Below are 11,391 nucleotides of genomic sequence, written 5' to 3'. Positions count from 1 at the left end.
GATAGTACACGCGCTAGGAAAGTTTACTTAAAATGGGGGTCCTGTGCTTCAAATCGTAACACGGACATTTCTAATAATAAATTGTGAGAAATATTCATTTTAAATTGATTAGATTAGTGAAAGTCTGGACACCCCCCCCCCCCCCTTGTCCCATTAGTTTTACTAATATATATGATAAAAGAACGGAATAATATAGCATGTTTCTGTTTTAAAGATACATGTCGTAAAAGATTGCCTCAAACATTAAAACATTGCTGATAGGAACATGTATTTGACAATAGGGAAACAAAGACCATTTTGGATAGAGAATGACTTCTCACTCAAAAACCCTGTTCACTTAAATATAATAACTTGAGAACCATTCGGCTTATAATTGCAAAGTTGATCAAGGCATGTAAATGACCCATTTGTGAGATTTATAGGTTTTTTATCAAGCTCAAAATGACCTTAAATAAGATTTCGTAAAAAAGAATTAATATTTCGTAATTACGAAATAACATTTCGTTTTTACGAATTAATATTTCGTAATTACGAAATAATATTTCGTAATTACGAAATAACATTTCGTAATAACAAAATAATATTTCGTAATTACGAAAAAACATTTCGTAATTACGAAATAATATTTCGTAAATACGAATTAATATTTCGTAAAAAACGAAATAATATTTCGTAATTACGAAATAACATTTCGTAAAAACGAATTAATATTTCGTAAATACGAATTAATATTTCGTAAAAACGAATTAAATGCCGGGGGAAAAGTGTCGAGAATGTCACCTTAGGGGCTCCGTATATTTTTAATTAAAAGAAAATTTTCTTTCTTTGTTTGTAAGATGAAATTTTATTTCAATTTGTGAGCTTTAAAAAGAATATTCTCACGAATGGCGTAGCTACGAGTGAGAAAACTGTTGTTTTTTTTTAGGTTCACAAAAGATTTTGTGTATATTTGATATTGCCATTAGCTTTTTGATATAAATTGATGATAAACTGCAGAGTCACTCTGTGTTTTAGAAGTTGATATACATGCAAAATACAAAATTTTGATAAAACAATGTATTGGAACACAATTTGATAATTGTAAGCAAATGATACTTATTTAAGATGCAATTATCTAATGAATAACACAAATGAGAGTGTTGCATGAAAAATGTAATAACAAATTTATATACCAGCAAATAATTTTTAAAATTTTAATCAACGTTAAGACTAAATGTTGTTTCAACTTTCAACTCCGAATATAGACCCAATGTTATTTAAACGTTAACACATGCCCATTTTTAACGTTGTTTCATTAACGATGACGTGGTTGGGATCATTTACATAAAATATACTCACTCCCAAAATTCGTAGGCTGAAGAACTGGATGTCATGACTGATGATGTTATATTAGTTTGAGGAAGTTGAGATGGATCTATCAACATGTTGGTTGTCAAATTGTATAATTTTGATTGTGTTAAAATAGTTTCATTTACGGATGAACTGTTTGTTGTGACTGTATTTGTGCTTGTAAATCTATTGGAAACTGTATCCCATATTACTAAAATAAAACAAAATCCATTAATTTCTAAAATATGCATTCATATTATTAAGTTTTCAAGACGCTCAGCTCCAAAAAGTTTTCATAGAGCAAAATTATAAAAACACACCCCTACGAATAATGTTCACAAGAGTTTATATTTCAATAATAGGCTGGTGGTAAAATAACAAATTTCGTAGTTTCTTTTAATAGATGTTCGGACATTTTTTTTCCTTCTACAGGAAAAAATGTTTCAACAATGGTCCTTTAATTTGAAATATTATCTGCAAACATGCTTGTCATCATATTATGTCTAATCAATATTTGAGAAACAAAATAATATATATATAAAACAACATTTTTTATGCAAATCTTTGTTCAATTTTTTTATCAGTCGTTTTACATTAACGATTCGAAACAATACCTGTGCAGTTAACAGTGTTCCATGGGTTATTACATGTTGTCCAAGGAAGTGTGGGTAGGAAAGAACTGTACAAGAAGTATAGAACCCAGGCTAAAACACAGATCGCGTACCATAACACCGTAAATGACAACATGACTTGTAGAATGCCTAAACCTGTTATCAGATAAATAAATAGTAAAGTCTGCATAAAACTAACTTTTGAACAGTTAATTTTAATGTCGATAAACCTTTTAAAAATCCCTTTATGATGAGTTAATGTGATTAAATGCACGGAAAAGTATTGACACAATAATACAAAAGTACATTTTCATTTCTTTACTTTATCTATAGAGATTTTTGTATCAAAATGATTGAATCATGGCGACCATGTAGAAATTACTAAATCTTTTCTGAAAAAATTGAGGTGCTACACAATATCACTACTTCTCTTGCACGAGTTCCTCAGTATCTCTTAACATAAAGGTAAACATTTATTACCAAGTAAACTTGCCTTTGAACAATGAACAAAACTCAAAAGCTTGTGCAGCACTTTGTCCTGTAAACTGTCCAAGGCAAACCTCTAAGTAGTACAAAGGTCCACCGGAGGTGATGAGGCAGAAAAAGAATGGAATTAAAAAGGCACCTCCTCCGTTCCGACTGCAGAAAATAAAAACAAGAGTAAGCTTGCATGGTCGTATAAAACATTTTAAGGTTGAGATTCTTTTGAGGTTAACCTAATAAAATTCAAAGTTAACAAGGGAAGCGAGAGAATATGCTTAAAAATCTTTACGCCGATAGTTCGCCTGAAGACAGCAGACAGAGAACAAACAAGTTCGATTGCAATTTTTTCGGCAGAAATAAGCACATATGTAAACGCAAAAAAAGTGTCATATGAAGTACCCAAATTGGAAGCAAAATTTTGTAAGTGTTCTTACTTTACTTAAATATGAAAGACAAGGATAGAAATCACATTTGCAAGCTAATACCATTCCATATCCAAAAAGCTTATACTAACTTTTGCATCGCATGTCATCTATATTGATAACATATGCAGTTGTTAGAAAATTGAAATTTTTTTTTATTATCTTTGAAAGATTTCAATTATCAATTATCGTATGCCCGGTTGGTTAACATGGTCACCGGTTTTGTTGAATTTTTTTTACCAACACAGCAGTATGAAAATATTTGCCCGTAAAACAGATAACACGTGATCATAATGCTGTTTAATTTTATTTTCAATATGATAATTACAATTACGAGAACGCCGTACATATCTTGAACGCCGTACATATCTTACCTGCAAACAATGGGAAATCTCCAAACGCTTCCCATACCTACTGTGTAACCCGTTATTGCCAACAAAAACTCTATTTTGTTTGACCATTCACCGCGGTCCTGCTCAAATTCTTCTTTCTTCGATTCCAACCATACTTTTTCTTCAACTTCTGTACCTGAACTTTCCTCCATTTCATCATTTTGTTTCCTCAGAATTAATTCTTTACTAGCCGTGTCATTTAGGCCATTGTCGTTTAATTGTTTAAGTTCCGTTGAATCCATCTGTAGAATTAAAACAAATCTAACAGCAAAGCCTACAAACTACAAATAATAAAGTGTTTTTTATAATATTATGTTATTGTATAGATTTTATATACGAAGATGCTAAGGCTTCGTTACATAACGTTATCCATTTGAACATATCTAAATAGTTTGTTTCACTTATCTAAACATTTAATTCAACGACGCATGTATATGAAAATATATGCAGTAGTTAACATCATTTTAATATAAACCATATACATTTGATAATAATAGTTTTAAATTGAATTATTGATACCTCAAATACACGTAGTAAAACTTTATTCAAATTAAACTATTAATATTTTATAAAGTGTATCTGTTTCCCTCTGTAACTTATAAGCTCTATAAGTTGTGATTTAAGGAAAATATTAAGATGTAACAAAAAAAGTATTTAATATTACCTTGAGAATTTCATTGAAATAATAGAAATCTATATCATGGTCCTGTTAGGTTTGTCCTTATTGAACCACTACAAAAGGGATAAATTCTAGAGTTAAGTTTGTACGAATTACAGACCATGTAATGTTTGTAAAATAGCATTTTTAAACAGATACTAAAGAATCGGATATGAATCGTTCGTATTCCTGGACGTTATGAAATAAGACTGTAAAGTCGTAATTTTCTTCCGAAAATAATCATCAACAAAATAGATAAAATGGAATCCCTAAAGATTCACAGATATTAATATTAAGGAACGCACGGATCAAGGTATCACAGTTGAACAGACAAAACAAAAATATTGTCTGATTTTATTGACATTACGCCAGAGAAGAGATTGCTCCGCCCACTAATTAACGTGACCTGGTCATTCAGAACCTTAGACAAAAGACGGTACCGACGTTTACGCGTAACTGTCATGCCACTTAAGTGACAAATGAATTTACCTTATTTAATTTGGTATATATAACATTTTAATGCTTTTATTGAATAGTTCAATGTTTTATGATATTTAAAAAAGTAACAAACAACTGCATTCACGCATTAAACATCCTGTATGTTTTGTGATTGATATAGTTACTGTGTGTATACCAAACTTGCAAAAAATTATATATGTATATAATTATGCAAATAAAACAATTTTCAAACATCGAAGAATATGTAAAATGTGTACTGCAAATATTTGTGCACAATATATTTAATCAATAAATTACATGCTATCATTTCTTATTGGAAAATTTGACTTAGAATTTATAAAAAACAAATTTCTAATTACCACCCTTTATTTACATGAAATGTTAAATTGAATTATATCTTTATAAATAACACTTATTGGAACGTACAATATTGACAAATCTTAATTTGAGCATCATTTTTATGAAATAAAACCATGAAAGAATTGTGTAACAGGATCTTTAATGTTACTGACAAAATGTCATTTTAGTATACAAATTCAAAGATAGTTAAAATTGATGTAGCGGAACATATAATTATAGTAAAATTTTTATATCATTTCATTTATTTGAAAACCTGCACTATAAATGCCTTTGAACATTTACAACATACTAAATATGATCAAGACATACAGTTTACATAAAAGTTACACGAAAAACTTCACATTTAATCTTTTAATAATAAATAATCAGCAAATATCAAACATTAAGAAATTTAAACTCACAAATGAAATAAATCCTACGAATCAATGAAACAGTAACATTTACAAATGTTTTTGGGGTTTTATGTGCGAAATCACTTATATGTAATGCATTTGTGCATAAATTGTCAAAATTAAATGAGAAAAAATGCTCTTGTGTAATTTTATTGTATGATATATGATAAATATATATTTGTACATTAGATATTCTCGTGATAAAATGCAATATTATTCACTTCAAAATAAGTTTTGCATACTTATTCCAATTAAAACCGTGATCAGATATGATGTTATTGAAGCAGATGTGTTTAATCAATATTAAATCTTAATTCATTGAGCTTTAATAGAAATATTAAGGTAGGATAATTTCACCTAAAATATTTATTGCATATTTTCTCATTTTATTTGCAAGTACTTCTTTCTACTGCAGCATTATATTGACACTATGTTGTAAACAAACCAAAAAATGTCATATTATGTGGATATTCTGAGACCTTATAATATATTTAATATATTATGTGATTATGAATAGACATAATTGTAATGAAGGAAGGAATATAGTATTTGTTTAAACGTTTTCCTTGTTAAATGCAATGTGGTATAACTTTCGTACATGTACCTGCTATATAAATTATTATCTTCATATCATATATAGAAATTTACTGATATTTTTGTTTTTGTAAAACGAAGTAACTGACTCCATCTGTCAACGTGTCAAGTTATTTTGTAACTTAGATATACTGCTCTAATAGCTTTAAATTGACAAAAAAAGTCAAAATAATTTCAATATAAATAAATACTGCTGCACCATTGTCTTATACAAATAGCTTGTCTCAGGAAAATGGCGGACTTCTCAGACATCTTAGCGTGACACAGATAACGATCGCCGATTGGCTTATATGTAAAACCCCTGCCAGCTTGATTGACATGCGGCGTAATGTCGATTATTAATACATAATGGCACTCATTTAAATATTCGATCACATTTTATAATATATTATGTGATTATGACAAGACATAATTGTAATGAAGAAAGGAATAGAGTAATTGTTTAAACTTTTTCCTTGTTTAATGCAATGTGGTATAACTTTCGTACATGTACCTGCTATATAACTTATTATCTTCATATCATATATAGAAAGTTACTGATATTTTGGTTTTTGTAAAATGAACTAACTGACTCCATCTGTCAACGTGTCAAGCTATTTTGTAACTTAGATATACTGCTTTAATAGCTTTAAATTGACAAAAAAAATCAAAGTAATTTCAATATAAATAAATACTGCTGCACCATTGTCATATACAAATAGCTTGTCTAAGGAAAATGGCGGACTTCTCAGACATCTTAGCGTGACACAGATAACGATCGCCGATTGGCTTATATGTAAAACCCCTGCCAGCTTGATTGACAGGCGGCGTAATGTCGATTATTATTACATAATGGCACTCATTTAAATATTCGATCACATTTTATAATATATTATGTGATTATAACAAGACATAATTGAAATGAATGAAGGAATATAGTATTTGTTTAAACTTTTTCCTTGTTTAATGTAATGTGGTATAACTTTCGTACATGTACCTGCTATATAACTTATTATCTTCATATCATATATAGAAAGTTACTGATATTTTGGTTTTTGTAAAATGAACTAACTGACTCCATCTGTCAATATGTCAAGCTATTTTGTAACTTTGATACTTGTAAATATTTTACCAAAATAAAATAATTTACAAACATCTAACATTAAAAGTGCTAATTTTCAATTTAATGTCTATTTGATGTGACAGTTACGTACACAAACAGTGCTGTAGATGATATAAGTTAAAGTAATCAAGATACAAAAACATGACTGTTAAATTAACATATAAGATCCATCAAGTCGCAAAAGATTTTTACAAACAATTTAATATATACAAAATAACGTGTCTTCTTCTTGTTGTTGTTGTTGTTGTTGTTGCATCTTCTAAAACACAAATCTGAGTAAGACTTTTCTAATTTAAGTATGCACGACAAGTTTATTCATAGAAAATGTTATGAGAATTTCTTTATAAAACTTTTGGAATATAATCTTAATATGGGGCAAATATCTTTAAGTATAAATATTGTGCGTGAAAGGAATTAATTATTCATTGTCAAATTATTATACTAATGGAACTTTGGAGCAATACTCAAAATTTTGTTTGGAACTGCTTCACGTGATTTATCTGCAACAATGTCAAAACCTGTTCTGAGGGAGTAATATATGTGATTTATACAGAGGGTTATATTAAAAAGAAAATAGAACGTGGTGTTAAAATAACTTTTTCTTGAAAATGAAAGATACGCTTTGTCATTATGAGTGATACTACGGGATATTCAATATAGCGCACCACAGGCAGTACTGTATTAGCAATTAGGATCCAATTAGACATTACTGAATTTTTCAATAATTCTTGGAAATTTCTTTAAAAATAATCCTTGACTACAAAAAGTTCACCGGAAACCACGATTTTGTTGAACGTATTCTAAATCCTATACGTTGTCGTTAAAGCTACTCTCCCACGCAAAACGGGTCTTAAAACATAATAAAATAAAATTTGCAGTTTCGACGAGGTGACTGTGACATAACGGTTACCTTTCACTACACCCCTATTTTCACACCCGTTAACATGTAACAAGTAGGACAGCTTGATGCAGGTAGACCTTGCTATATAAATGTCAGTTTTAAATAAGTGTTAAGCACGGTCTTCTTTTTTGTCATTTTTTATAAACATAAATTTCCATGATATATTGTGCAACAAAAAATTGAAGGCGAACAACTTTCTGCCTGCAACCAACGGATCAAATTGCAACCAGTTAACGGGTGTGTGTATAATTTAAGTCAATATTTACAGACACAAAAAAAACGTTGCAACGGTTTAAAATTACAGCATGACAAACATTGTAAAAACCTGAATTAATTGGGGTTTTTGCCGGACAAGACATGTATTAATCATCTAGTTCCATATAAGTGTCACAGAATTGTCTCAGAATTTATATCTTAGGCTAATACTCCGTGAAAATTGCATATATGTTAACTATTACCACTTTGTTTTTCAAAATAAAACCTTTAAGGTTATAAATGGTGGTATTTCCGGGGTTTGTACTCGACAGCGCAAACTGTATTTAGTGCCTTAATTGGCGGATACAGAAACGAAAACAGGTAGAACAGTTTGACAGTAGTTTTGATAAAACGTCTGCTTTACTTCAACATTTTTTCTTGCTTGATGTCGAATCAACAAAAAGGGCGAATAATTAATATTTTGTAGTATGATTGTAAAAACAGTACAACTATGCAATTTTATTTAATTAAAACGTGCGTGTCCATAAATCATATCTTTAAATCATATCTTTAAATTAGTTAGGATAAATGTTTTGCTGACTAGTTAAGACAAATAAAATGGTATGTATTTATAAACGTACGGTTTTGTGTATTAGTTTTGATAAAAACTATATATCAATGTGTCTTTATAACCTTGGTATTTACTTTCATATGATAAACCAATCCAAAAGTCATCTGAAAACGATGTTAAATTCTAGTATTATTTTCTTGATATTATTTTTAGATATGGGTATAAGACGCTCACAAAATGTAACCACTTTTTACATTTTGCTATCTTTCTTCAAATTGTTTCACATTTATTTTCTGGTGATAAGGATCTTACATGTTCAAATTAGAACATTAAAAAACATATACATGAAAGCCGCTTCTCGAAAACAAAATCATGTTTTAGGTCTATTGTGTCTAAAGTATGATACTAAAGAAACATAATTACGTTCTTACGGTAAAATATTCTTGCGTACAGTCGCACGTACATATTTTCACCATAATCAATGATTTGAGCTAGTCGTCCCCCTTCGTCTTTACATGAAGCCTGAAAAACAATGTCTTTAATGTAGACTTTGACTATTTTAAGCACATGAATGATAAAAATAAACATACATTAAGAAGATTTTTTTTTATTATTATATCTAGTGAACGTTGTCTCCCTTAATATAATAAAGATGCTCCTTTATATGTTATCTCCCTTGAATATTCTCTGCAGACGTGTCAGTTGCACTACTTTATAAAACAATAGAATGTTAATTTATGTAACTTTATAAATATCAAGTTCTCCGATATGATATGTATGCATATTATAGTTCATGTTCGTGTCTTTATGCAGTATTTCATGCAAGTAACGTATTTTCTTTTGCTTGAATTTAAAATCGGAACTTCATAATGTATCACATAACATTATTGTCATGTCAATGCCATATTTTAGAACTACTAAGATTATAAGTTATATTTAAGTATATTTTCCTAGCGGCTCGGGTTTTATTTTCAAATAACCGTTTATATACGGTCATATAATCTGTCAGGAATATTAACGAATTTATAATACAACAAACTCCCATTTTTAGAGGAAAATGTGAGATTTCTTCATTAAATGAAAGCAGTCGTGTATAGTATATTAAATTATAAGAACGTCCCGATTATCTACAGATGTGCTTGTATTATAGATAAAGAACTACAGTACAATAACCAAATATAACGTATTGTAAAATGTTTGTGTAGGTATTTAAAGGAAATATTTGTTTCTGTACGGATTACCAAAGCATCATTCCAAGTCTTTGAATCGTTGCTAAACAAGTAGCATGAGGTCTGGCGTGTGAACCAAGGGCTAAAACAACTAAAACCTGAAATTAACAAATACACAATATAATATATATATAATGGTCGGTCCGAGTATAAACTATTTACTACTTTTCTAGAAATTATTAACAAGCTAGTATCCAGTAGAAGGAATGTGAAAATAACGCAGACATTGTTACTTAATCTGAATAAAATATGTTTAAACCAAAGCAGGAATTGTGTAAAAGAAAGACAGAATTGTGTAGTTCTGTGGCCAAAATGAGCACCACTCAATATATCTTATAGCAAATAAAATTGTAAGAAATGAGTTGCTAAATCATTATATTTTAAACATTATATATACGTATTATGGCGGCGATTGTCTAGTCTTGTCTTGTCGGTATGTTTTAATACAATAACGCATATATTATATTATTGTGTTTGATATAATAAATACGTCTGATATTCGTTATACCTGAGACATTTGCCATGTGATGACGCACATATTACATGCAATATCAAAGCGATGTGGAATCGTTAATGTAGGAGTGTTTGTTTTGAGCGTTTTGAAATAGTTTTAAATTGTCTGAAATTGTGACGTCGCACCAACAAAAAGGGGGTCATATGGCAACTTTCTACTTCAGATGCTCCTCCTTGCATTATATCAGGCACAAACGGGCACCTGCGTAGAACCATCGAAGCATGAATGAATACAAAGTCCCTGGTGGAGTTCGAACCTACAGCAAAGCCCTCTCTGCCACGGACTCACCATTTGTATCTGTATATTCGTTGCATTCTATATCCGTTAATTATTTCAAACTTCCGAGATGTTTCATTGAAATATCAAGAACAAGAAATAAATAGAGAATGTTCAAGTTTTTTTTTCCTATAAACCCAATAATTTTTTATTCATCGAGTGGTAATAAATAAAAAATTCATGAGCGGCGGTAGCCACGAGTGAAATATGATAATTTTCATACCACAATGTAAACATTATAGAAACATCTTGGATGTTCTGTGTATTATATACACTTTTCTCGTTTTTACATTACAATTAAAAAGACTGTCACTTATATTTTGTATATTGGCTGAATTTAGAAGAAAGTATTCCGGCATGATACCAGTGAAAATACGGACAATATGCTTTTAAAAAGTGAAAAAAACATTGAAAATACGGAAAATGAAAAAAAGGCATTTTATGTCATCAATATTTGTCTTTACTTCATTTTTAAGTATATAATAAACAGGGACATCTGATGATACAAACAACATGTAATATTTAATCAGAATTTTTTTAAATATTTTGTAGGGAACAAATATGTTTGTGTATTTTTTTCTTCTGAATATCAAAAAAATTTTTCAAATCATTTGTTTTACATCTTAACTATATTGCTCGTCAAAAACCAATGAAGATCTTTAAATCTTTCCAATCCCCACTTCCAAAATTTCGTCTTCGCCTGTCATTGGATTCAAAATGTCCAGATTGTTTTGATAAACCTCGGTAAACTGTATTAGATACACTGCCAAGAGCTTATCCAAAAATACAGAACAACAGAACTAATTGAATGTATTGTTTCATTGCTGTTTTATCTGCACCTAAAAAAGAACATACGGAACATGGAAAATGAATATACGGAATATTGAAAATGAACATACGGAA

At 29.6% G+C, this 11,391-nt stretch overlaps 1 protein-coding gene across 1 annotated transcript; it reads right to left on the bottom strand.

Annotated features, from left to right (window-relative positions):
• Positions 1-818: 818 nt before the first annotated feature.
• On the bottom strand, positions 819-3,672 carry LOC132736119 (sodium- and chloride-dependent betaine transporter-like). Its single transcript, XM_060723200.1, has 4 exons — positions 3,220-3,672; positions 2,434-2,579; positions 1,944-2,096; positions 819-1,540 (listed from the first exon to the last, which is right to left on the bottom strand). Exons 1-4 carry the CDS (start codon positions 3,477-3,479, stop codon positions 1,335-1,337), a joined length of 765 nt encoding a protein of 254 aa, XP_060579183.1. The 5' UTR covers positions 3,480-3,672; the 3' UTR covers positions 819-1,334.
• Positions 3,673-11,391: the final 7,719 nt, after the last annotated feature.

This window comes from Ruditapes philippinarum, unplaced genomic scaffold, assembly GCF_026571515.1.
Source record: "Ruditapes philippinarum isolate M1 unplaced genomic scaffold, ASM2657151v2 ctg22216_1_1_1_1, whole genome shotgun sequence".
Classification (NCBI taxonomy): domain Eukaryota; kingdom Metazoa; phylum Mollusca; class Bivalvia; order Venerida; family Veneridae; genus Ruditapes; species Ruditapes philippinarum.
This window is presented reverse-complemented; position numbering and strand designations above follow the sequence as displayed.